This window comes from Nyctibius grandis, chromosome 10 (genome assembly GCF_013368605.1).
Source record: "Nyctibius grandis isolate bNycGra1 chromosome 10, bNycGra1.pri, whole genome shotgun sequence".
Lineage (NCBI taxonomy): Eukaryota > Metazoa > Chordata > Aves > Nyctibiiformes > Nyctibiidae > Nyctibius > Nyctibius grandis.
In genome coordinates, this window is record NC_090667.1 from 1,564,723 (window position 1) to 1,591,327 (window position 26,605).

The window sequence follows — 26,605 nt, forward strand, 5'->3', positions numbered from 1 at the left end:
CCTGTCAGAGCCCCTGCAGCCCTGTCAGAGCCCTGCAGCCCTGTCAGAGCCCTTGAGCCCTGTCAGAGCCCCGGAGCCCTGTCAGAGCCACTGCAGCCCTGTCAGAGCCCCTGCAGCCCTGTCAGAGCCACTGTAGCCCTGTCAGACCCCTGCAGCCCTGTCAGAGCCACTGTAGCCCTGTCAGAGCCACTGCAGCCCCGTCAGAGCCACTGCAGCCCTGTCAGAGCCCCGGAGCCCTGTCAGAGCCACTGCAGCCCTGTCAGAGCCCTGGAGCCCTGTCAGAGCCACTGTAGCCCTGTCAGAGCCGCTGCAGCCCTGTCAGAGCCCCTGAGCCCTGTCAGAGCCCCTGCAGCCCTGTCAGAGCCCCGGAGCCCCGTCAGAGCCCTGCAGCCCTGTCAGAGCCACTGCAGCCCTGTCAGAGCCACTGCAGCCCTGTCAGAGCCACTGCAGCCCTGTCAGAGCCGCTGCAGCCCTGTCAGAGCCCCGGAGCCCTGTCAGAGCCCCGGAGCCCCGTCAGTCCCCTCAGAGCCTCCTCAGGCCCACAGCCCTGTCAGAACCCCCAGGGCCTTGTCAGCATCATGAGGCCTGTCCGGCCTAGAACCGGAGCCCCCCGGAGCTCTGTCAGCCCCCCCGGAGCCCTGTGGCGGACCCCGGGGACCCGGCGCCACCGGGCAGGGCCTCCCGCGCCCGCCCCGGGCGCCGCCATCGCGCCGCAGCGACACCGGCGCTCCCGGCCCCGCCCCGCGCTCCCCGCCGTTCCCATGGCGACGCGACGCCCCGCCCACTCCCCCTCGCGGCTCCGCCCCCGTCATTGGTTGGGGCCTGGCACCTATGGCCGCGAGGGGCAGGCCGGGTCCCGCCTTTCCTCGCCAGCCATTGGGTGCGCGGCCTCCGCAGCGCGCGGGGATTGGCTGCGGGCCGGGGCGGGCGCAGGCGCGGTGCTGTTATTGTTCCGTTGTGCCGCCCGGCGGCCGCTTTGCGCCCGGCGCCGCTCCCCGCCCGCGCGCCGCCGCCATGCCGGTGAGCCCCGCCGCGGCGGGCCTGCGGGGCCGGGGGGCGCGGTGGGGAGCGCTGGAGGCCGGCCCAGGGGGCGGCAGCCCGGTCCTGGGGCCGTCCGGTTCGTGCGTTCCTCGGCCCGTCGCTGACAGGAGCCGCAGCGCCCGGTGTGGGGGGGTTCGCGGGCCCCGCGGCCTCTGCTCCCGTTCCCGTCTCGGCGTGGGGTGGGAGATGGCGGGTGGCGTGTGGTGTGTGCCGTCCTGTCCGGTGAGGGGCTGCGGGTGGGGCGAGGCCCCGGGCGGAGGCGGCGGCCCCCTGGCAGGAGGGGGTGCCGGCCGGCCTCGCCTCGCAGGGGGCCTCGCCTCTGTTCCCCGGCCGCCTCCTGGTGCCGGCGGGCAAACGGGCCATGCCCGGGGAAGCGGCGGGTGGGAGGAACCGGGGTGTCCGCTCAGGGCAGCGCTTTCCTCTGGGAGGCTTCGGATGACAGCGCAGTGGGGAGGCAGCGCGGGGCTCGTCGTGACTCAGAATTCTGTAGCTGGTTTTGGAAACTCCTCTGTACCTGCGGTGGTAGAATGAGGCTGTAGGGTGCCAAGATGAGACTCCTCAGCACTCTGCTTTCACCAGAGCAACAGAAGCTGTTTCTGGCCTCTGCTAAGGCCTGAGAGGAATCTAGGCAGATGGCAGCTGGTGGGAGAGGTGCTTGGAAACAGGGTTTGTTTCTTGTTGACATCGAAGATAGTGGCGTTAGAAGTAGTTAAATGCTCAGCTCCAACACCTACCACCAAGGGTGGTGTCTTAGACTTTACTAGATCAAACGAGTTTTAGGTTTAGGAGAAGCATGTGACATCAGGTTAATCAGCGGTGCTTCAAAATTCATATTTGTAACTACTTTGTGGAAGAAAAGATTTGTGAGGTTTTATAATGCTGCATTTGAATTTTCTAAATGATTAAAATTCAGCAAGTACACTGAAGCTTGTAACATAAATTGATTCCCTTCAGCCAGTGCTCGCTGGTATCTGCTTATGTCATGTGTAAGGTTGGAGGCTTGTGTGCTCCAGCGAGAGAGCGTGGTCAGTGTTAATGTAAGAGAACGGCAGGGCTGCACCTGCTCCCAGCAAACTGCCTGCAGATTGTTTGCAAGCATGAAATTGTTTCTTGAAGAAACTCATAGATGATATTGAATGTGAAGTTCTCAAGTTTTCCTCAATCAGTTTCCATGTTAGCAAACAGCAGAAGATTGCATTGACTGAGTAAGTGCACCATTATTCTCTAAGCTTTAATTATAAACCAGTTCTGGTTTTAAGTCCCCAAGTTCATGGTTATATGGAGGTGTGTGGATCTACTTGAGTTGATTCAGCAGCGTTTGTGCTTAAACACACGGGTGTGTTAACACTAGTGTTACAGCCTATGTATTTCTTTTGTTTTTTTTTTTTTAATATTTATAGATCAACAAGCCTGAGAAGCTGGACAAGCCGGAGAGCTGTGATAATGTCAAGGTGGTTGTTCGATGCCGGCCCCTTAATGAACGAGAGAAAGCTACGGGCTACAAAATGGCAGTCAGCGTAGATGAAATGAGAGGAACTATAACTGTTCATAAAACAGACTCCTCCAATGAGCCTCCCAAGACGTTTACATTTGACACAGTGTTTGGACCAGAGAGCAAACAGCTGGATGTCTATAATTTAACTGCAAGACCTATTATTGACTCTGTCCTAGAAGGATACAACGGTAAGTCCCTTGTTTTAGTTCAAGGATCCCATCTCCTGTTCTTTGTGTTGTCACAGTTCCTGCTGATCTTATTTAAGGGAGTCTCACCTTCTGAGGGCTATAGCCATGTCTTGTTTCTGTTGTGGCCTCTAATTTAAAATAGCCTGAAGGTACTTGCTGCTCTGACTACTCAGTGGTTGTGCCTACTATGATCATTAACAGTGGGAGATTGGTGATGAACAAGACTCTGCTGAGGTCAGTTAGCTGGATGTTTTTCTTCTGTATCTTCTGTTTGCAAAAGATATACACTTTATCTCATTATCAGAATTCTCAGCGGCTCTTCACTATACAATTTCAGTAACCAGGCAGCTGCCACGGTCCTGCAGTACCTAGGTATGCATACCAGACTTGTGCACATAACTGCTGCATTTTCTCCTCTAAACTTTGCTGTTTTGAACTAAGATGACTAGTTAAACACAGCTGCCCTACCCCACAGATAATCTGTTGCTTCCTACAGCTGGGAAGAGTAATGACCATGATTTGTGTGTGTGTCTGTTATGCATGCAAATGCATTACGTAAAGGAAAGCAGATGCTAGTAGAGAAGCAAATTACTGCTTTTCATAACAGTGTGCTACAAACAACAGATTACAAAGTTTTAAAGGTTTGTAAAATGCCTAATAAGCTCTTGTGCTAACACGCCCAGGTTTCAGCTGATTAAAATTCAACTTTTCCAAACTGTAATGTCAGTGGGTTGACAATGAAAAACGGAGTTTTCAGCAGTGCTAGGCTAAACCTAACCAGCATACTTCTGGAGTACCAGAGTCTGGGATCTCAATGAATCTTCTGGATGTCATCCTGTGCAGGCTGATTACCTAGTCCAAACTGTCGCTGCTTCTGCAGGTTCAGAACTGGGCTTGTGCTGTGGCCTGTGTTGTAGAAGCCTCACACTGTTTCTGGCTTAGAGCACTAGCAATAGTTGGGTTTGCACTTGGTATATCATGATCTTCCTTTAATTGACCATGTTATTAATTGGGCTTGCCTTAATTATTTGTGTGTGACACCTAAGTGTACTAGCACCCCATACTGTAATCACTCTGCACAGTTAAAACAAGCTGACTTTTTCTTAGATATCTGGCAAGCTGGATAAAAAGCAGTGGCTCTGTGGTTGTCCAGCATTTCTGTTGCTCCCAGCCTTGTACAGTATCTACTGGAGTGGGTGGAAAATTGCAACTCCATACAAATAGAGGTGTTTAGTGCTATCAGGCTAAGAAGGGATGAAGTAAAATTGCAGTTAGCAACTTAGAGTTTGTTCATATATCTTCTTATCCTTCAGGTACTATTTTTGCCTATGGGCAGACTGGAACAGGGAAAACTTTCACCATGGAAGGGGTCAGAGCAGTTCCTGAGCTTAGAGGCATCATTCCCAATTCCTTTGCCCATATATTTGGTCACATTGCCAAGGCAGAGGGGGATACAAGGTAAAGAGTGTCTTTTCACTGCTTCTCTCTTTTGTTTGTCCATCTGTAGTAGGAGCCTGATCTTGACAATGGCAACTGAAATGGTGCCTCTGGCCCTGGCTGAAAGACTCCTACTTAGTTCTTGCTGGAGTGTCAGGATTGTGTTGATATATCACTGCATTTTCTTTGCACTCTGTGATTGTGTTTGTTGGACTTCAACAAATGTCTTGCTGAGAAAGCTACCCAACTGTTTGTCTTCAGGTTTTTAGTTCGTGTGTCTTACCTGGAAATTTACAACGAAGAAGTGCGGGACCTGCTCGGAAAAGACCAGACACAGAGATTAGAGGTGAGCCTGCTGTTCTGAATGTGATGGGTGCTCTGATTCTGAGTGTTGGAGCCAGAACCTGGAGGGATAAATCACTGTATTATTAACAGTACCACTGAAATTTGCTATGGGGGATCTCCTAAGGATGCTCAGTCTCAACTGTTTCTCTCTTAGGTTAAAGAGAGACCTGATGTGGGAGTTTATATCAAAGACCTTTCAGCTTATGTTGTAAACAATGCGGATGATATGGACAGGATCATGACTCTGGGCCACAAGAACCGTACGTAGCCTTGCTGTGGGCAGGTTTATAGCTCGGACAGAGCAAAGGTTGGGTTATGGGAGCACTGAAGAGATCCTAGTCCTAATGCTGGGAAGATTGTTCAACTGAGCAGAGCGAAAAGGGTATCTCCTCCCAAACCCCTTTTGTGCAGGGACAGGTGAAGGCTGTGCCTCCCACATCTGTGAGTGCCAGTGGGGGAAGAGGCGAAGGGGAGAATGCAATGAAGGTGGTCAGCCTTGTCAGAACAACTAGTGTGTGTCTTGGTCCTTTTTCCTCTTCAGTTCTGATCAGGATGAACAACAACTAGCCCTGTGCTGTGAGTGGGAGGTGGTTTATGTTTTCTGGAAGACTTCTTAGTTAAGCTCAGATCCTTTTATGACCTAAAGTTCTGACTATTGTTGCTCTTGGCATGGATTGCTGTGTTCTTATTTCTCAACATACAGCTGTTTTCAGGGATCAGCTGTGAGTGCCTTAGGCTACTGATCTTTGTAGCCTTTAAGAAACAGATGAGAACTACTGCTGCTCTTGGGATGGGAGTCTGGTTGGCTTAGAGCTACAGCAGGCTGTAATGCATCTGCTAGTCCAGATTGGAGATGTGCTGCAACTTCAGTGCCCAAGAATAGTTTGCTGCTGAGTCTGAGCATCCATCTTCTAAAAAACAGGGCTGGGTAAAGAGGTGGGGAAAAGTCTCCTTTGAAAGCAGGAAGAGTGTTAGAGGAGCATGTGATTCCTTCTGAAGACATTGACTTTTCTCTCTGTTAAAAGGTTCTGTTGGTGCCACAAACATGAACGAGCACAGCTCCCGTTCCCACGCCATCTTCACCATCACCATTGAGTGCAGTGAGAAGGGGGTTGATGGAAACATGCACGTGCGCATGGGCAAGCTCCACCTTGTCGACCTTGCTGTAAGTAGGACCAGCTGGGTCTGCTGTAATGCACGATGGGCATTGCTGCTCATGTGTGCACTGTTGAAGGCATGGTAAAGGGCTTCTCCTCTGTTTCATGGCTAAAGCCTGACTTCTGTTTGACGCTCGACTTTGGTGAAGTACTCGGGGCCTTACATCAAAAGTGTTCCAGGAAGAGCCTTTAGGCTTGTCCAAGTAAAAGGGCTCTCTTGCTTCTATAACCTGATCATTAAATGGATAAACTGTGTTGGAAGGAGCTCTCTGGACAGCAGAACTGGGTCTTTGCAGGAGGTTTTTTTTTTTAGAGGGTTGTGACTGTGCAGTTCATTGCTTGCAGGTTCCCTCCCTCTGTTACTCACTTTAAACCAATATAATTGTGCTGGTAAAATGTGTGTTTAGCCCAAACTTACCACTGGAATGTCCTTCCTTGGAGAAGGTGCAGGAAAGGGGAGACTAAAGGCATTCAATGTCTGCATGTTAACTTTATTTACATGGTTGCTCTATGAAACTTTGAAATAATTGCAGTGTTGCTTTTCTCCCTTGATCTGCTGATAGGAAAGGCTGGAGATGGTGCTTAGCAGCTCCAGCTGAGGTATCTCATAACTGCTGACTTGCTGCTTATGGAATTTTTGTTCGTGGGGACAAAATCTCTATTTTCCCAGCTGCATTACTTGGAGCAATCCTGAATGTGCTGGCATTGAAAGCTTCAGTTAAGACCTGTTTGACTTGTCTCTTTAACAATGTCTGAGGTACTTAGCCAGGTTCTCTAAAAACAGACAGATGAGGTGGTTAGTGACAGGGCTGCTAGTGAGACTTCAGGTGCAGTTGATCCTATTTGGAGGAAGAAGATGTATCAGAGGATCTGTTGCCACTTCTGCTTCCTGTTCCCTTTCCAGGGTTCTGAAAGACAGGCGAAAACTGGAGCCACGGGGCAGCGACTGAAAGAAGCTACTAAGATCAACCTCTCTCTTTCCACGCTGGGGAATGTTATCTCTGCGTTGGTGGATGGCAAGAGTACCCACGTGCCCTACCGTAACTCCAAACTGACACGGCTCCTTCAGGATTCTCTGGGGGGCAACTCCAAAACCATGATGGTAAGCTGAGAGATGCCCTTTCAAGTGCCAGTGATCGAGCTGTGTTTTTACAGGGATAGTGTAGTGACTTTGCCATGAGAGCAGCCTGGCGTTTACCTCTTTAGTTCAGAGCTGTTTGCAGCTCAGAGAACTTTTAATGTGCTTTTTCTGTCTTTTCTCTTTGCCTCTGTACAGATGAGGTTCTAAACACGGTGCAAATGTACACATAAGATCAAAGAGAAGCTGCGCTTGGGTAGCCAAAAGCAGCTTTGGTGTAGAAGCAACATGAAAGCTTGGGAGAGAGTGGTGGTGTGAGATGGGCAGAACTGGGTCTGGGTCCCTGTGAAATGACTTGTGCTGGGCTCTGACACTCTGTGCTCCAGTAAGTCTGTCTTCCCCGTGTCACAGTGTGCAAATATTGGACCAGCAGACTACAACTACGATGAGACTATCAGCACTCTCAGATATGCAAACCGAGCCAAGAACATCAAGAACAAGGCCAGGATTAATGAAGATCCCAAAGATGCTTTGCTCCGCCAGTTTCAAAAAGAAATTGAAGAGCTTAAGAAAAAGCTGGAAGAAGGTGAGATTCCCCCTCCTCCTAGTGTTTCTCTCCCTACCAATGCTCGTTCTGCTTGAGTGTGAATGTTCTTTGCTACTTGAAGATGTGTCACAGGAGTTTGGTAGCTGGTGCAAGCCAGTGGCCAGGTTTTGTTTGCCCTGCTGGGTTCTGGGAGGGGTGTCCTGAGGGTGGGAAGGCCACAGGGGCCCAGTGGTGCCTGCTAGGTGGCACTTGGCACGCAGGATGTGATGGCTGCTGGACTGTGTGAGGTGTGCCAGGTTTGCCTGGGGAGCAGGAGGGCTCTGGGCACAGTGTGGGGAATTAAAACGTACCGTAACAAAAGGTCAAATATTTGAGGAGGAGGGATGCGTTTTTTTGGGAGAAAAATGAACCAAATTTGTGGAGCTAGAACTGGGGCTGGCTTTCAAACAATGCATAGAGAAACAAGAAGCTTCTTTAAGCCCTGTAACTTCATGGCTTCGTGACACTGTTAGTCCATCAACATCAAAGGACCCAGCCAGAGAGATGCTTACTAAACAGTGACCTTGGCACAGCATCTCTCTCCAGAGAGATACAGCACAGAACAGCTGTAGCAGTGACTCCAACATGATTTGCTCTTTGGAGTCTGCCCCGTTCAGGGGAAGCAGGAAATAATCAGGAACTCTTCAAGGTTTGGGAGCTGGGTGTAGCTGTTTCACCCCTGCTGGGCTGAGGGTGGGTTCTTAAATTTTAGACTCTAAGCTACAGAACAACCAACGTTATGTTTGCTGACATTACTGGGAGGCCCAGATGTTAGATGTTGGATTCCATACAGTTTGGTTTCCAAACTCAGCCTGAAGCATTGAGTATCATGTCTGCAATGGCAACAATGATAAACATTTGTGAAACTGGGCATGTTTCTCAATTAACAGCCATCTAGCTTCATGTATGCAGGTGTCTGATTAAGCAGCAAGTCTGTGTGAACTTTGTTCATCTGACCATTTTCCATTTGAGAAAAATGAGATGATATGAGGTGAAGCAAAGTACCTCAAAAAACACTCTCTTCTCTTCTAGGGGAAGAGATATCTGGTTCTGAGACCAGTGATTCTGAAGAGGAGGATGAAGATGACGATGCAGAGATTGGAGAGGATGGGGAGAAGCGGAAGAAACGGCGGGGTAAGGCAGTAGAGATTTCTGTCAGTGCCACCAATCTCCTCTTATCCAGCAGCTGCTGTCAAACACTGTAGCCAGAGCCAGGAGGGGAGAAGTGGAGTTGTAGAGCTGCCCTACTGCCGCTGCAATTATCATGCCTCTCCGAGAAATGAAGCTATTGGACACAGTCTCTGTAGATGGACAGCTCTGAACCTGTGTAGTATCTGCTTCCACTTGGGTAGTTGTGCTTGTGGTAACATCCTCTTCTGTGGTGGCTCCCTGGTTGCCGCAAGGTGGCTGTGTATGGCTTCTGACTGGTGGTGTGGAACTTCCCCTGCTCACAGGGGTGGGAGGAAGAAGGCACCAAAGATCAATGATAGGCAGATGTGGTTTTTATAACCATGGGAATGATTGGAGGGGAATTTTGGCTGTGGTTTAGGCAAAGGATTCATCTGTCTTATGGATGTTCAGTAAGTGACTCTTCTGGAGTCCTATTTTATGTTGATAGAGGAAGAACTTGACCTTTGGGTGTCTTTGTGCTAGCTGAAAAGCTGAATGGGAGCTGCACATCCCTTGTTTGGGAGCACTCTGGAAATCCCATGGTGAAGTTTGCTTTGTCCTACACCAGTGTTAAGCTACTGCACAACATTCAAACCCCAAGGGATGTTGCTGAGCCTAGAACTGCAGGGCACTGTGTCCCAGGGGATGCTGTGGCTTCCAGGGAGCTTGCTATGCCCCTAGAATCTCTCTCTTCATGGGGAGTAGAGAAGTCAAGCCCAGTGCTACACCTCAACCTCCAGCTTTTCTAGTAAACTGATTTTGACATTCAGACTGCTTTTCTGTCCTGAAACACCCACACTTGTTTAAAAGTTCCTGTTAAAGCATTCTTGCTTTTGATGCACTCTCTTCTGTTATCTTGGTATTTTGGTATCTGTCCAAGTAGAGTTGTAAATGACCTTTGTCATGCCTTTTGGTGATAGTTGAGACAACTCTTACTTCATTTTTCACCTTTTGGTAACTTCTAGAAGCAAAAACGTTGACCATAGTCTCCATCAAGAACCAAGTCCTGCCCAAATCTCCTCCCGTGAGGAAACCACCTTCAAAATGCTGCTCAAAAGAAGTAGAGGGCAAATAACTGACTTACTCAACTTCCAGTCAAGGGTGCTGCTCAGCAGGAGTACGCACAGTCCCTGTGTAAGCCCACTCTGCCTTCTAGAGGGAAAAGTGCACATTGCCACGTACATAAGACTGAAAAGGACTCCTGGTCACTGAATCCTCTGCTGAAGATACCCACAGCCTTCTCCACTATGATCTGGTTTTCTGTGCTGTTGTTGCTTGAAATGGAAGCTGCCTTGGCATGTTGTTTTAAGCTGTAGGCTGGTTAAGATGGGTTTTAACTGAAGTATCTTTCTGAGCATGCCATTTTGTGCTGGGAGATGGTGGCTTTGCGAGCTGAGTCTGGGAGGGATCCTAGCAAATGCTTCCTAATGGGAACTTGTGCCTTTTTGAACGAGGGTTGCTGGCCCTTCTGGGTTTCTTTCCTTTAGAACTAACTTCCCATCTGCATGTTTCTTCCTCTCTGGGTTTTTCTGTGGGACGCATTTCTGTTTTCCAGGCAGTAGCAGCAGCAGTAGTTCAGACTCCACATGCTCTGTCATAGAGAAACCTCTGGATAAGTCCTTCACTAGTGAGTGGGAGCTCTTAAGTCCTTTAAGCTTTGGCCTTTCCGTAATCTGCACACTCCATTTTGTGATGCTGCACTCGTCCCCGCTGTGTCTGTTGGCAAGATAAAGCTGAACTTTTAACTCTGCTAAAGCATGCCTTGCCCTTCCTGCTTCCATGCTTGAAACAGCTGTTCAATGTGCACAGTTAGCCAGATGTGTGAGAGAATAGGAAGCAATTTAGTGTGCTGCCTGAACAAGACTTAAAGACAATTGAGAAATAATAGGTTAAAAAAAAAGTATGCAAATTCTGTGTTAAACACTGTCGAAAATATCAGGAAAAAACCTGAGCAGACCTTTTTTATGGGAGTTGCTACAATGTGAGTTCCTAAAAAGGACAGCTAGATGGGTGAAATAGGTTGTGCTATGTTATGTTGGACTCTGCCTTCTCAAAATTAGTTTTGGAGAAAATGAATGGAGCAGTCAACAATCAAGCAACACGAGGTTTATACTTGCAAGGAAAACGTTTAATGCTTGTTTGATTGGCTTTATTTTGGCAGATACTTAATGGCAATTAGGGTTTTTTTTAACTGCCTCGTGACATTAAGTTCTTGGTCACTGTGGGACTTAGTTCAGAGGAACAAGGGATCTAGATTTTGGTCTAGCAGTGGGGAAAGTCTGGTCTGCTCCTGGTCAGAGAGAGGCCTCTGTCCTTTGAAAACCCTACAGTCAATTAGTGATGACTGAAGAAATAAATCTCATCTTGGGACTTGGCTGGTAGGGACTTCACCCACTCTTGTGGTTATCCTGTATAGATGCAGTCCACTCTCCTCCCTGTGTGGAGAGAGTCTGGAAAGCATTGTTATATAGTTATACTTCAATCAAATTTGTCCTGGTTATGTTAGTGGACATCATCAGCTCAGAGAAGGTGTAGCAGCAGGTTAAGAAGGGTCCCAACCTAAGGGAGAACTTTGGGTCATATGATGGTAGGCTTGGAAATCTGCTTGCTTCAAACTTGCTCTTTCAAAGCTTGCTTGAAACCTGAATATTTTATTTGGATGAGGACAGTTAATAGCAAACTGCTGGTGTGGCAGTGGGTGGATGAGTCCATCTCCTGCAAGGTTGCAGACAGCTCTGTTGTGGAAGTTGCACTGGGCTTTTGGTGATTAATGCTAATCACACTTGTGCAAGTGTAGCTCGCTGTGGTTTGGGATATTGACTGTCCTCAAGCGTGGCCCTTTTGCATGTGGTGTCTTTCATTATCCCTGTCCTGCCTTTTTTTGCTGCGCTTGCTTGAGTAACCAAACCTGGCTATATTATACCTCTATGGAAGCATCAGTTACTGCAAATTAACCTACTAACCTGTGTAATTAAATGAAGAAATCTTGTGCTGAGACTTCCTGTGTGCAACTGTCATGTATCTTGCAAAGAATTGGCCTGGAAACTTGGTTAAAACTTAGAACAAGTCTTCTGTATGCTAATATTTTACAGGTAATCCAACAGAATTGGCTGTCTTGAGTCGGGGAGGGGGGAGGAAAGCATTCAGTCTTATTGAAGAAGAAATCTGTCCTCTTTAATTGTTTCTTAGGGCATGATCTTTGCGGCAGGCTCATAATATACATTTAGATTCTGCATTGCATTGAATGGGGCAGAAGAATGCAAGAGTGAGCTGAAGATGATCCTGGATATGCAAAGCACCCTGAAGTACAGAAACTTTCTCTGCTTTAGCATAAAACCATGATGCATTAATGTGTGCTGTAATGGAGGGTTTTTTAGTGATGATTATCCTGTGTTTTCTACTCTAGCAACATGCATATAAAATTAATGTTTGTTCTGGTGATAATGATCTTTGTCCAAGAATGATCAAAGCAATAATATATTTTCTTTCCTCTTCTTTTTATGCATATGCTGCCTCTCTGCGATTTGCTTTCTACCTCCTCTTAATGCAAGACCAAGCAGGTTGGTGTGATTGTTTTCCATCTCCTTATACAATTGCAGAACTTGTGAAAGGGTCTCACAGCCTGGTTTAGTTCACCTTTTTCTCCTAAACTGAGAATATGTAGGGCTGTCTGCTAACAGTAAGAAGCCTTTATCTGGCTTATCTCTTTTTATATGATCAGCTCTGTATAGCACTTTCAGAAAGCTTCTTACTCAGACTAATTGGTGAGAGAGGTTTTTTTTTTCACCACAGATCCAGAAATAGGTGCTTATTATCTGATTCCTGAGTTTAGCAGATGGAAACTAAGACGTTGTCTGCTGTAGTGCTGAAGTCCTTACCTTGCCACAAAACTGATTATATTCTCTTGTGTGCATGAACAAACATGCTTACACACATGTACATATGTGCATGCACGTTTACAAATACAGTGCATTTTGTCTGTGTGCTAGAGGTCATGTATGTATGTAAATAAAGCTGAATGCCATGAAGACTAGAGGTAAGGGAAGGCTTTTATTGGACAACAGCTTCCTTGAGCATGTCCTGACTGTATGAATTATGTCACTGTGAAAAGCAGTCCTTTGACAGTCGATGGCCTCTGTTAGTTTCTAGGCATCTGGATTCTGCAGGGGGTTTTTTCCATGTTTGGAGAAGAGCAAACCAAGAAAATGAAGGATTTGCTTGTAGTGAATAAAGGGAGTTTTAGGACTTGTGAGAGATTTGAGGAAATGCACATAGGCTGGGCTCGCACTCCAGATACCCCCAGGGATCTCTGTGTTCAGCTGCCTTAGGCACTCCTGGGATTACAATGAAAGTTGACTCAAGACTTGCAGAGTGACTCCCAAGAGCAGCAGCTTCACACTTGATTTCAAAATCTCAGGTGTTTGGGACCAGCCCTTCAGGCCCATAGGTTCAATGAGTTGCTCTGGCCACTTGCTTTGTAACCCTCTATGAAACGTCCCTGAGTTGCTGTAATAGTAGTTACTCTGTAAAGACACAATTGATAAGTCACAGCAAACCTCAGTACTTTCAAATCTGTGGGTAGTCACTGTTGCATAGACTGAATACCATCAAAAAGCTTCTTTAATTGCCTGTTTTCATAGGGCTGTTCTGAATTTCCCCAGCCTGTGTATTTTTATAGTAGTGCATTCTTAAAATATCTACGTGCTGACTGGGCAATAGGTGAGCCTGTAAGGAGGAGAATGAACGAGGGGTGGGGATGCTGATCTGAAGTTTGAGTATGTAACTGTTGGTAGCTCAGCTCCTGTAGCTGTATGTCAAGACAGTCTTCTGTTTTCCTTCATTTGGCCTAATCTACATAGTTAGAACATCTGAGTTTCCAGCTCAGACTTCTCTTCAGGCAGTGTTCCTTCTCCAAGTGTTCATGTTTTCTATTTTGGGGGCATTATGTTACAGTTATATAGTGTTCCTCCTCTGTAGGAACTGGTGACAACTGGTCAATGTTAAAATGGGATCTGAAAGACTGACTCGTGCCCAGCTTGGAGCTGACATCTAGATAAATTAATTTTTGCTAAATGCAAGTATTGAATCTGAACTTGGAAAAAAATGCTGTAATGCAGAGGCTGTCTTATTTTTCTGTGAACTGACTTATTTTCCCTATCTCTTCCAAAGGCAAAAAGAAAGTTTCCCCTGATAAGATGGCAGAGATGCAGGCAAAGATTGAAGAGGAGAGAAAAGCTCTTGAAACTAAGCTTGATATGGAAGAAGAAGAAAGAAATAAAGCCAGAGCTGAGCTGGAGAAGAGAGAGAAAGACTTGCTTAAAGCTCAGTGAGTACCCTGCTCTGAGTAGTTTGTGTGGTCATGTGGGTTTTTCCTTCCTTGATCTACAACTCAGTTATGGATATCTGAAGGTACATGGTGAGGTGCCTGTAGAACTTTGTGTAAACTGGACATTAGCTCTTGCTATTATCAAAGTGAAGAAGGAGCTTACTTTGCTTTCAGAGTTTAGAGCAAATGGGAAGTACAAACTTGATCCTTTTGCCACTTCTTTCTTCTCTTAACTTTAGTTGTGCAAGATAGCGTAGAAACATAAATGAATCCTCCATACCCTGGAGACCTGTGAAGAGCAACAGTACTGCTGTACTGCTTGGTTAGTGGGCAACAGCTGTGTAGCAAGCCAGGTTTCCTGCAGCACAGTCACGAGCATGTCATTTTGGCTGTAGGGTTCTCAGCTCTGGAGCTGAGAAGCTGCTGAGATCACACTGGTCCATGCAAATAGGACAGTCGTGCTGTCAGAGGCTGTTCCAGCAGCAGCCAGCATTCCTGGTTTGCATCTCAGCTGCCCTGCCTCGGTCTGTGTTCACTTGCTTCTGTCTCTGCAGCTGCCTCTGGGCATCACTGTGCTGGCAGGGCCCTTGGGGAGGGGGTGCCTTGGGTAGCCTGGCAGTACTGCTGGCACCTTGCAGCCCCTCACAGAGGGGACTTGCAGCAGGAGAGACTTCTCTGCTGACCTGGATTTCCTTGTGAGAAAGTGATGGGAGCTGGAGCTCAGGGAACTCCCTACATTCACTTGCACTGCCTCACCCCCACTTAAACCCTGGGCAGCAAGGCAGGTTTTTCCAGCCCTGTGAATGCTGTCTGGGCTGTAAAACTGAGCTGGACCTGCTGCCTCGTGAGCACTGTAGGATAGGAAGTTTTACACTTACCTGTCTCTAGACAAGAGCACCAGTCCCTGTTGGAGAAACTGTCTGCGTTGGAGAAGAAGGTGATTGTGGGAGGAGTGGACTTGCTGGCAAAAGCAGAGGAGCAAGAGAAGCTTCTAGAAGAATCAAATATGGAACTGGAAGAACGAAGGAAGAGAGCAGAACAGCTTCGCAAGGAGCTTGAGGAGAAGGAGGTGGGGTTATATGCTGTACTGAAAACAGCCATGGCAGGATACACCGTGCTGTGTGCCTTGGCATTGTTCATGTGGATGAAACGTGGCTCTGCTCCTCACCACTTTGGAGGGCACGTGTTGGCAGTGCGACCACTGTGGGGCTGAGCCAGCCTGGCTAAGGCAGGTCTCCGTGCCATGGGCAAATGCTTTGTTTTGTTCAGGTAGTTTCTCCTCTTGTTCATACTATTGCAGATAGTTTCTTTGATTGTGTTAATGTGTGGGTGTCTGTGCTAAATGTTGCACACAGCAAGAACGCTTGGACATCGAGGAGAAGTACACCAGCCTCCAGGAAGAAGCACAGGGGAAAACCAAAAAGCTGAAGAAAGTTTGGACCATGCTTATGGCTGCAAAATCCGAGGTTAGTGTCTGAAGTCCTCAGCCTGTGATGTGAGAGACTGTAGCTGGGAAGGGGAAGCCATCAGCTTTGTAACACTGGAAAAAGTGTCATATGTTTAGAAATGTCTTCCTGTGCTGTCTGTCTGGCTTCTGTGATTCAAAAAGATCTAATTAAGTCTGGCATCAGAGCTGCACAGGGGCATGTTGTAGAGCTTTTCCCCTAGCCAGGCTGAGGGGGTATGTGTGAGACCCTGAGATATTCAGAACTCCAAGGAAAAACACTGGTTATTTCTGAAACAAAAGTTGTTTGCTGGCAGCCCAGTCTCCTGCTCTGCAGCAGCCCAGATGTTCCTCTGCTCTTTGCTGTCTGTCCTTTCTGCCTGTTGCCCTCAGAATCAATCAATCAGGTTGGAAGAGACCTCTGGGATCATCGAGTCCAACCTTGTTATCTCTTCCTCAGTCACTGGACCAATGTGTCCATTGGCTGGTATCTAGAGTTTCTGTTTCATGAAAAGTGCATTTTGTCTTTGAGATCAGAGATTTTCCTTGAAATCTTGCCAGGGGTATAACTTGTCTGCACGTTCTTCATCTGCTCCTCTGAGCTGGTGCAGAGCTTGGGTTGGCAGAAGGCCAGATTTGTTTTTATGAAACTGAGAGCTTAATGCTATTTTCAGTTATCTCTGAGCTGGGACGTGTCAGAGGGTTTATTCTTCAGAGATAAATATCTAGTATATTCTATATAGAGTTATATTCTATAAAATATAAAACCAGAGTTTGTTTTCATTTCCCAAAAACCTCATATGGGCAGAAGACACTTCTCTTTTAGGCCGTTACCATGTCTTAAGCCAGCTCTGATGCCTCTCAAATGCCTGATTTGTCTTTAGATGGCGGATCTGCAACAAGAGCATCAGAGGGAGATTGAAGGATTGCTAGAGAATATTCGGCAGCTGAGCAGAGAACTTCGTCTCCAGATGCTTATCATAGACAACTTCATTCCTCAGGACTACCAGGTAAAGGCAAAGAACCTGAGCCTGTGCTGTGGGATTGTGTGAGGCGTGCTGAGCTCTCGAGCTTTTGTTCTGTCCAACAAATGGAATGAGCTGCCTTCTCCTCGTGAGGAACTCACAGTGAATGGATTGACACTTGTAGCACCAATGAGTTGGGGTGTATTGCTGTGAGCCTTGGTTTGCTGGGCTCAGCTGAGCAGATCCAACTTGGTGGCATTCATGTGTTTGTGCCATTATCTGGGTTGTTAGAACCAGGTGATGTTAAAATAGGAAAAGAATCACAGAATCAACCAGGAAAAGAAGCTTTTGTCAAGTGACTCTTGTAACCTGGTGGACTTCTGCTTGAAGGTCAATGGGAAGATCAGAGTTAGTGGGTGCATTTGGCTCTAAAACCAGCACAATGATGTCAATAACAAATACAGAATGGCTTTGTTGGATTTCTTAGGGGTTTTGATAACTTTGGCTACAATTCCATGTTTATGGAATGTGTTTTAGGGAAGCAGTGTATAATGTGTTGGGGGTTATAAGCAGAGGGATGTACTAATCTCATTTCTCTTGCAGCATGTTTTCCTAATGTTTAAAAGAAATAAAATCACGTTTACCATGTATTTAATATTCACTGTGTGCCCATGCTCTGGGTCTGTTCCAAACCCCTTTTTTCCACTGTGCTTGAAGTTGTGCTTGCTAATGTCTGATATTAGTGCAAAGTAGTGAGCCTGAACTTGGAACTCCTTGTTTTCTTTGTGATCCCAATATCCAGAAAATTCATGATGAGCTTAAATATGGTGCATGCTATTTCACAGCAAATATGAAAGCTATTTCTCTTCATCTTTCATTTTTTTCCATATTACAGTGTGTTTATTGCTATCCTGATGACATTGGCATAGTGGGAAGCCCATGCTTTAGTGGGAACTCCAGTGCATACAGTGTGGGAGTGGTATTTTCCTCTTCTGTAGTCTTCAGAGTGTAAATAAGGGGTTTTTTGATGTGATAGAGCTGTCCTGATAAAAACAACTTGGAATGGTCAAGACTTAAGCAGCTTGGCCAGGCTGTTAGGGATGTATGTGCAAGTCTGTAACAGTTACTGTTCTAATTTCTCTCTAGGAAATGATTGAAAACTACGTTCACTGGAACGAAGACATTGGAGAATGGCAGCTGGTGAGTTAGTGAACTGGCTCATGTGCAAGCTCTTGTTGGCATGAGCTTCTGGGGAGTTTAATTGAGCCCAGAAGTAAGCTGATAAAGCTGTAGTCAGTTTTACTGAGCACGGTAGACTTTACTAACAGAGTTTTCTTTCTTTTAGAAATGTGTTGCATATACAGGAAACAACATGAGGAAGCAGACGCCTGTCCTGGATAAAAAAGAGAAAGATGTGAGTAACTTTTTATAAGCGTGTATTGAACTGCACAGGTCTGAGTTCTGCTGCCTGTGTATTTATAGGGAAACTGTCCAATTTCAATTTTCTTTTCTTTGGAAGAGATGAGTCTTTCTAGTGTTAAAAAAGCACCATTGATCAGTGTATAAAATGATTTCTGATGTTTTGTGTGTTTACTTTTTTTTTAAGCCCTTTGAAGTGGACCTTTCCCATGTGTACTTGGCTTACACAGAAGAAAGCTTGAGGCAATCTCTGATGAAGCTGGAGAGACCAAGGACTTCAAAAGGAAGATCCAGGCCCAAGATGGGTAGAAGGTGAAGAACTTTGGAGTATCTCTATGTAAAGGGGGATTTACCCAGGGGCAGGCTTGAGTTTGTGCATGCAGACTTACCATAAGTCTTCAAACAGTTGCTTAATGAGAAGGGAAAATGCTAGAATTTTGCACAGTATAAAGTTTACTCGTGCCAAGTGTGACAGAACCAAGCTGAAATCTCTTTACTACAGTAAAATCTTGTCCAGAAAGACTGGTCTGGGGATTTTTCTGATGCTGTTTTGCTGCATTCCCCTCTTCTGGCTTCTTGCTTTGTTTTACTGTGCTCTGTGGTTCAGTTTAACATCTGACACGTTGACAGTGCACACACTTATTACTGGAAAGTAGTGCTGTTGGGGAAGATTTCAGCATGGCTTTCCTTGGTCATTTTTGTTCACTTGGTTTTGACAAATGCTTGTGAAAGAGGAACATTGTGTAGTTTTGACTTGAAATGTGGCTGGTCCCTGTCTTTCCTAGATAGCATAATGATGTGTGTGTGGTGTTATTTTCCCCTTTTCTTTCTGCTCTCCAAACAGAAAACGTTCGGCAAAGCCAGGAGCTGTCATTGACTCCCTGCTGCAGTAGGTGTGACCTGTTCAGAATTGCAATAAAAATCAGTGAGTGTATAAGATTTGGCCAGAATATGGAATTCAAGAGATGGCACAGTTTGACATGGCTAGGAAATCCATGCCGTGCTGGTATGGAGCTTTATTTTAAAAAAATGTATTTTTCCTTAGTTGCCTGTATATTGTATGTTATATTAACATAATATCAAACTGGTATATATGATGGTTGTGAAATTCCACGTGTTAAATGTGTTGTGCAGGGAAACTCGTGTTGGCAATCCTCGTTGAAATGTATAGAGAATAAAGGCTCTAGACGTGTGTAAGTGCTAGACGTTAGCTCAAAATTTTGATGAAATCCTAAACTTTAAGGCTGGTAACTCTGATTTATGCCCTGCTTTGCACATAACTGGCAGCTTTCACTATTGTCCTCTGTTGCACTGATCTGTGTTTGAATGTGGTTGCTGCAAACCTTTTAAGAGCATCAAACCCTTTTATTTAAATATTCCTCGCTGTGGCTGTTAACCTGATCGTGTTGTGTATCAAATACACAGTCCTTGTCCCTTCATTTGCTGTCTTGCTGTACTAAGAAAGTAGTTGGGTAGGGGAAACTAGGAAAGTCTGAGCCTTCTGGGAAGGGACCATGCTCTAAGTGCAACAGAAAACAAGTGTGTCTGAGGAGTGCTTTTATCTTTGTCTCTTTGCCTGGGATCTGCTGGCACTGTGGAGTGAGGCCTTTGATGCAAAGGTGAAAGAGCTTTTTTTTCCCCCCCTCCTTTTAAGGCTGTGTTGCAGCATTGCTTTGGCTGCTTTTTTATGCTTCTGAGCTGGAATTTTTAAAATGTATGTGAATTGTTTTGTAATGTGAACAGCAGAGAGTATTGAAGGGGAGTGCTGTAACACTAGCACTTGGCTTCAGCCTTGGGACTGGGAGCATTATGGCCCCATTTTCTCATCCCTGGCTACAAGGGCACTGGACCAGTGCTCTAAACTGAGGATAAATTTGACTCTCCTATATTAAAACAGGCATGAATTGCCCTATTTTCCCCTGAAATAGCTGATGCTGTTGGTGTTCCTGTGTAGACTGTATCATCTCGGGTTTCTGGTTATGCTCTGAGAGGAAAAAAAATTCTGGTCTCTGATAATAACCATTTATTTGTGGTGGCTGCTCTTTTTCTTTGATATTTATGCTGCTAATAGACACATATCACTTTAACACATTGCTTTTGTGTCACAGATAAAATGCATCTCCCTTGGATTGTGTGTGCTTTATAACTCATGTGGGAGCACTCGGCTGCAGGCGTCTTCACAGCTCCCACGCCAGGGTAGTGGTGATTAGGTGTAACGTCCGTGTAATCTTAGTGTTACCTAGAGGTTTAAAAAGCTGTGATTACTAATAGGAGAATTTGAGTCCTGAAGCATGACAGAAGAAGGCAGCTCCTTAGGCGTCCTGAGTTCTTGCTGGTAGCCACAGTTGCAATTAGCAGAATGTTTTGTGAAGTACTTAGAGTAGTTATAAAGCTGGTAGCCCTTTCTTACTGTGGGGATGCTTAACTGGGTGTACCTTGTGACTCTGTGACAGGATCTGGAATAGTTAAACCTGGTCTTGTATGGGCGTGTGCTGCTGGGGAGATATATTCAGTGCTATTCTAAATGAGTTGTAAGCTTTTGCTTGTTTTTTTAAATGTGTTTTCAGGATCATAACCTGGAAGAACATACTGTCCTCTGTTCTGGGGGGGAGGGAGTGTCACCTGAGTTTGTACAAGACACAAACACTGGCATTTGTTTTCTCTAGCCTAGCAGTTAGAGGTGAACACTCAGAATTTTTGTCAGTCTAAGCTGTAGTTGGTTTTGCCCTTGAAGAGCTGATCTTACTTTGAACGTGCTCGGATAGAACTGGGTTATCTCGTGTCACACACTTCTCATCAACCAAGACAGACTGAAAATGGCTTAAGTGCTGTTTTGTCTTAGGCTTTATGTCAGTTCCCAGCCCAAGCAGACAGATAGTTTTGGCCCGTGCTATTTCTCAGAACCAGGGATAACTGTTGTATTTCCTTTTCGTGCTATGCCTCGTTGTGCTAAGATTTGTTGAATGATCAGTGATTAAGGGAGATTCTCCTGAACTCTGTTTTCAAAAAGACCATTGAAAATTATTTTACCTGACAGAATCAGTGGCTTAAAGATATTGCTGTGAACCATGACACTACATTTACAATATTTAAAACTCAACTATAAAGACATATGCTTTAGGATTTAATTAATGTTACAGTCCTGCTGCTGAAAACAATAGTACTCTACATATTTAAGTGAGCCTTGGGGCAGAGAAAACAATAAATAATTGCTTGCACACCTTTGTTATTGGCCAATTGGAGAAACTGGTTGTGATTTCTTGTTACAGGGGCTTGAGAACAAATTATCTGTTCTCACGAGAGGACTTTAAATAAAGTAGAACAATATCATGGGCATGATGATCTCTGAGTTTGGCTTACCTTCTAACTGGTGTGTTTTGTTGAAGTTCTGGGAACTTTCGTTCAAAACCCAGGAGTCTGGCTTGCAGGTTTGCCATGTGGGCCCTCTCTGTAGCCCTGGACAACCTGTGAATGTCTGATGGGTCTGTAACATGTTTTAATGAGGAAGGGGTTTGGTTTGTGTGGGTTTAAGAGCTTAATCCAGCCATTCTCATCCCAGGTCAGTACGTGCTCTGTAGTATTTATCAGAAATCATATTACCATGATATATGTATTGTAGGTGCTCATCTTCGTATCTTGCTACCAGAAGATTCCCCTCGTTCCAGAACATTCACCTTAACGTTGAGGTTTTTAACGGTTTATGTTGTTTAATGCTGTGTAAGCGAATTATTTTATATTTAACTTGTTCCTGATCCTTTCTTTAAGAGGAGGGGAAAATGGTCCTTAGTGCCTTTCACTGACTACACTGTCTGCACGTGTCCAGCTTCCACCTTTCTCGACAGTTCTGCTTAGCCAGGCCTGTGTACAGGAGAAACTGCTAGGCTGTTTGTATCATTTGTCTTCCTATTTATTGGTTTTCTAACTCTGTTTATTTCTGATTATTCTTTGTTTTACGATTAAACTTTATTCATTATACTGTATATATCAGTATTGTGTCCCTGGAGCATGTTCATACCATGAAATAAAATTCTTGATTCCTAGTTCCAACCTCTTGTGCATATTTTTCAAATAACTTTATACATACAGCATCTTTCTAACTCCATTGAGTCAGAAGAAATATCAGAAGGGAGCTAAAGTAGTCTGTGTAGCTCTGAGACACACAGCACTTACTGGAGAAGTTAAGGAGGTGAGTCTGGGGTATGTGGGGACCCCCATTGCCATGGCCCAGGGCAGTGGGTGACAAGCTGCTGTGGCAGAAGCAGACAGGGCAGAACAAGAGGATGCTTTGCCAGACTCCGGAGGAGATCAGTGGGATGAGGCTGGTGGGCAGCTCAGAGACGTGCCCAGGGAGCTGTTGGCCCCTGTGTTCAAACCCACCCTCTGCTGGGGTTGTCCTGAGCTGCCCTGGGGGAAGAGCAGAGCCCAGCTGAGCCAGAGCACTGCGAGAGCAGCGGCTTGTCCACTGAAACAGTCGGTGCTGCCTGTGTTCTGCCTCTTCTTGCACAGGAGAAGGCTTTCCACACTGTCCTGGCTCCGCAGCAAGCCTGTCTCACCCTGTATTCGTGCAGATGGGGTGAATTTACCTGCACTAATTGGAAATGTTCAGCTCCGTTTCCTTTGCTGCGCAGACTGTACTGGTCTGCAGCGCATTTCTTCCTCTGGAAGGCATTTCAGCCCGCTCAGGCAGTAGGTAACAGGTTTTTTTGTGGTCTGCTAACTTTGCAGCTCCCCTGAGTGACTCAGTTGATGCACGAACCAAACCCTGCGCAGTCCTGGGACTTTCCAAAGCGCTCTCCCACGCCGTCCCGAAGTTGGTTGCAAGATTGTAGACACCTAAATACCTGCGAGACTCCAGTCCCCTGCTGCTAGAGAGGCTTTAACCACCACCAGGTCTGCTGCAGGCTGGAGTCACCCCTTCCACGGTGCAGTTTTGCTCCCTGTTGCTGTTTCTTTCACTGCTGTTGCTGCTGGAGCCTCTTAACTCCTGGGCCACACTATACTGCCAGACTGGGGTGAGGGGGGAGCTGAGGACCCCCTTAGCTGAGGACCTGGCATCTCCCTTTTTGGCTCTAGCACGCACTTCTGAGTTCATGGCTTTCAGAAGCAGGCCCTGTTTGTGACCTGGCTTCTCCACTCTGGCTTCTCTTGGGTTTTTTCCTCTGCTTGGCCCTACTTTCCTTATGTTAGTACAAACCTCACCCCATCGCAGGACAAATTCTTTGTGTTGGCAGCTCTTGCCAGCACCACCCCTGTGCTCTGTTTGCTGCAGCCCCAGGTATTTCTTGCAACTTGCGTGGCAAAGTAACAAAAATAACTTCTGACTTCATGGTTTTAAAGCCCCAGGTCCATCGAGGAACCTGCCACTGCTCAGCCCTCTGGAGGCAGCACTGCCCCTTTCCAACAAGGTGGGTTGAACACCCTGGTCCTTTCTTCCCTGCCTGGCAGTTTCCACCTGGTGCCATCAGCCTGGTCCCCATTGCTTCTGGCCTGGCCTTGGTGCTGTGCCCCAGCCCCAGCTGCCTCCTGGGCCCAGCCACCCCTGGGCATTTCTGCTGGGAGGGTTTTGGCTCACGGGTGCTGCCAGCCAGGTCCTGCAGCCCACTGCCCCATGCTGCAGCTGGTACCTTCAAGCTCTCAAACATGCTCCTGTGCTCCCCAGTTCCTGACCAAGAAACATCTTATGCAATGCCAGCAAATTTAGTCCAAAAATACATTTATTTAAAGAATTATTATAAATAAGCTTTGAAAAATACAGTGTCATTATAGTTTAAAAAAAAACAAACCCCAAACTGTGTTTTTTCACTTCAAACTCTACCCTTTTACTAATCGTTGGAGGACTCTGCGTAAGTCCCCTAGGAACTCGGTCAGTGAGGTGGTGTTGCCTGCTGCCACGGGACACGGTGCCTGTAACAGGAACAAGGGGCCGTTAGGATGCTAGCTGGGGAGGGACCCAGTTCTCCAGCCTTGGCTGCTACTGGGAGAGGTCTGGGTGGAAATGGTGGCCAAGGGAGAAGCTGGATGTGCAGAAAGCTTGAGGGCTGTATGGTGGCGAGGGGAGAGCCTTGCCTTGCCTTACCTTGTGGACCCCACTCTTCCTTTGGACCAGACGCAGCAAGTTGAGGTAAATGCCCTCCAGGTGCCTGTGGCAGCTCTGGCCCTCCCAGGCGACCGTGGCGGCTTTGCATAAGATCTCCATATCGTTGTCTTTCTGGAAAAAGACACACGTGGCTTTTTTAGAAACCCTTTTGTACAGCCACGGCTTCATGAGCAGATTAAACCAGCGCAAATAATACATTTCTGTTCTAAACGGCAGGTGCAAAGTGCAGCCCGAGGTGTCGAAGCCTCCCAGAGCTTCCCAGCGTGTGGGCACACACGGGTCGGTTCCTGTCCCTGGTGAGGATGGTGCCATCAGCCTCTGGTGAGAAGTTGTGGCAGTGTTTGGCGCAGCAGTGAGCACCCACGTGCTTAGAGCATCGTGAACGTGGGACCCATGGGTGGGACCCTGTGCTCGGGGAGCTGCTGCTTGTGGGGTCCTGTGGGAATGAAGCTGATCTGGGTGGGCAGAGGCTCCACGGGAATAACGAAAGCCCCTGGGAAGAGGTTGCCTCAGGTTGAGCAGGTAAAGCCCTGTAGCAGCAGTCGAAGATGAGCTGAGAAATGAGGTGCTGGTGGTAATAAGAGAACGATTCAGGTGTCTTCCCTGGGGCTGTTGCCGATGTCCCTTCGCTGCATGGGCAGGTCCCTGGGAGCTCTACCTGCTCACACCCCCCAGCTTGCCCCAAATGCTGCCACCAAATAAGTAACCAGCCTGTCCCCATGAGCACGGCTGGGTCTGCGGGCGCCAGGTCGTGCAGCATCCTGGGCATCTCACTCACAGCAGGAGCACGGGGACCCCCCGAGGGGGTGCTCAGCCCCCAGCCCCCCCAGGGAGGCTGCTGCGCCCCTCGGCTGCTCCCGCCCGGGCATCGGCTTTCTGTGAAAACAGGAACTCTGGGGCCGGGGAGCTTGGCTTAGGCAGCAATTTTCAGAGCAGAAATAGGCTTTATTATCTGCTATTAAATCTTGTGCTCACTGAGGAGCCTTCCTCCAGATAAGGGGCTAAAGAGGGATAGTATGTGTAACCAGCGCTCGAGATGCTGCGTGATAGGGGTGTGTGGGTGTCTGAGACGGTGACACACCGCTCCAAGGCAAGGGAAGACGTTCCTCTCTCCCTTTCTGAAAAGCTTGAAAGCCCCTGCGTGCTGCTCAAACACCCGCTGCCCATTCCTGCCTGCCCCTCGGCCTCCCCCTGATGCCGCCTGGGCTGGAGGTGGAGCTGGGTGAGGGCAGCTGTGCTGGGCACTGGGACCAGCCTGGCAGCCCAGCGTCGGGGCTGGCGATGGGCTCCTCGCTCCCATGCACCGGGACGGGCAGCACTTCACACCTGCACCCTGCCTGCCCCGTGCTCGCCCCCGCCATCCTCTCCCAACACCCATCGTGGCCATACGATTGTTTTCAAACAAGGACGAGTTACTTTTTTTCTCTCTTACCTCATTGCCTGCAAAAATATTTGTCACGTTCATCTTGTCACAGGAAACCTTTATCAAGACACAAAGGAGAGGAGCAGTCAGGCTAGAGGAGCCGCCAACGCGGATCCAGCCTGAGACGTGCACACGCAGACGCCCGCCCGCTCTCGGACCCCCGTGAACCCAGCTCTGCACGCTCAGCACCTTTCTTAGACTCAGCATCACCCAGCAAAACAATCTGTCCCTCCCATCAGCGGGTGAAGGCTGAGCCGCACGACCGAGCCCTACCTTGGTCTCCAGGAGCTCGCTCAGCAGCCTGATGCTCTCCTTCAGCAGGGTGGAGGTCTGCGGCAGGGTGGCTGGGTGGCCCCAGCAGGCGGCCAGCACCAGGAGGGTGAGCAGCACCGGGACCGGGATGCTCATGGCCTGCTTGGACTGAACCCTCTCAGCTCGCAGTTTCTGGATATTGGGGTGAGGTGTACCTGTGTGTGCTTTGCTGGAAGAACCATCTCAATTTATGGCCGTAAAAATTGCTGAACCCACAGGAAAAACTGATTTTTCCCTTAGCTGCACTTTCCAAAATTGCTCCTATCCAATTAGGACAACAGGTCTTGTTGCAAAAGTCACGATTTTCTTCTGATCTTGCATTACGTTTCAACGTAGGAAATTTCCACCGTAAGATAACGGCGGTAGGAGTCAGGTCACGTAGAAAAGAAAAGTGTGTAAACTGCCCCGTTTGGGGATTCTGCATTTCTCCGCATCCTGAGACTTTCTCTGCACCGCGAGGTGAAAGCAGCCGAACGGGGGAGACCATGGATCTGACCGCGCTCCAAGAACGGAGCTTGGCTTTTTTCTTTTCTCTATCACTATCCTGCAAGCTTTTCCATCTCACCTTTCATTTGAATATCTCCAAATCATGCAAAGCATCCTTCATCTGCATACCCTTTTCTGGCTACGGTTATCGGAACCTGCGCCCGGGGGGAAATGGAAAGCGGGGCCGAGCCCTGCCTGGGGCCCAAAAACCTCCCCGATGGGAGTGGGGCATCGGGGCCGGGGGCTTATGGAGAGCTGGGGGCCCTCCTGGCCAAAGGGGACCCCTGAAACTTGTGTGAGCTGGGGGGATGGGGGTGAGGGACGGGGAGCTGGTGGTCCTGTGGCATCCGTGCCCGGGAGCGCAGGTGCTCGCGTGGGAAAATGGGGTTTTGTGCCTCTGCTCCAGCGCCCGGTGTCTTGGGGAGCCGGAGGCTGCCCCGGCCCCTCTCGGGGAGCAGCCCAGGGGGGTTCGGGCACTGGGCTCTGCTGGCATCACCGCCCAGCCCCGCCGCAGGAAATCGCGCTGAGAAATTAGCTGAGCTGGGAAACTTCGGAGTTTTGTAATAACTAAGAGGTATTTTTCTAACTCAAACAGCAACTTGCCGTCAGATGCTTGATAAGAGCTCGCGAGCGCTC

General features: G+C 47.7%; 2 protein-coding genes across 2 annotated transcripts; one reads left to right on the forward strand and one right to left on the reverse strand.

The window, feature by feature from the left end:
- Window positions 1-964: 964 nt before the first annotated feature.
- Window positions 965-21,654, forward strand: KIF3A (kinesin family member 3A). Its single transcript, XM_068409129.1, has 19 exons — window positions 965-1,020; window positions 2,442-2,724; window positions 4,038-4,182; window positions 4,423-4,507; window positions 4,661-4,766; window positions 5,532-5,671; window positions 6,568-6,765; window positions 7,153-7,327; window positions 8,360-8,461; window positions 10,053-10,124; window positions 12,049-12,057; window positions 13,667-13,823; window positions 14,712-14,892; window positions 15,179-15,289; window positions 16,152-16,277; window positions 17,379-17,432; window positions 17,578-17,646; window positions 17,839-17,963; window positions 18,496-21,654. Exons 1-19 carry the CDS (start codon window positions 1,015-1,017, stop codon window positions 18,542-18,544), a joined length of 2,193 nt encoding a protein of 730 aa, XP_068265230.1. The 5' UTR covers window positions 965-1,014; the 3' UTR covers window positions 18,545-21,654.
- Window positions 21,655-23,462: 1,808 nt separating this feature from the next.
- Window positions 23,463-25,579, reverse strand: IL4 (interleukin 4). The gene is made up of 4 exons (XM_068409248.1): window positions 25,445-25,579; window positions 25,181-25,228; window positions 23,728-23,859; window positions 23,463-23,555 (listed from the first exon to the last, which is right to left on the reverse strand). Exons 1-4 carry the CDS (start codon window positions 25,577-25,579, stop codon window positions 23,463-23,465), a joined length of 408 nt encoding a protein of 135 aa, XP_068265349.1.
- Between the last annotated feature and the right edge of the window lie 1,026 nt (window positions 25,580-26,605).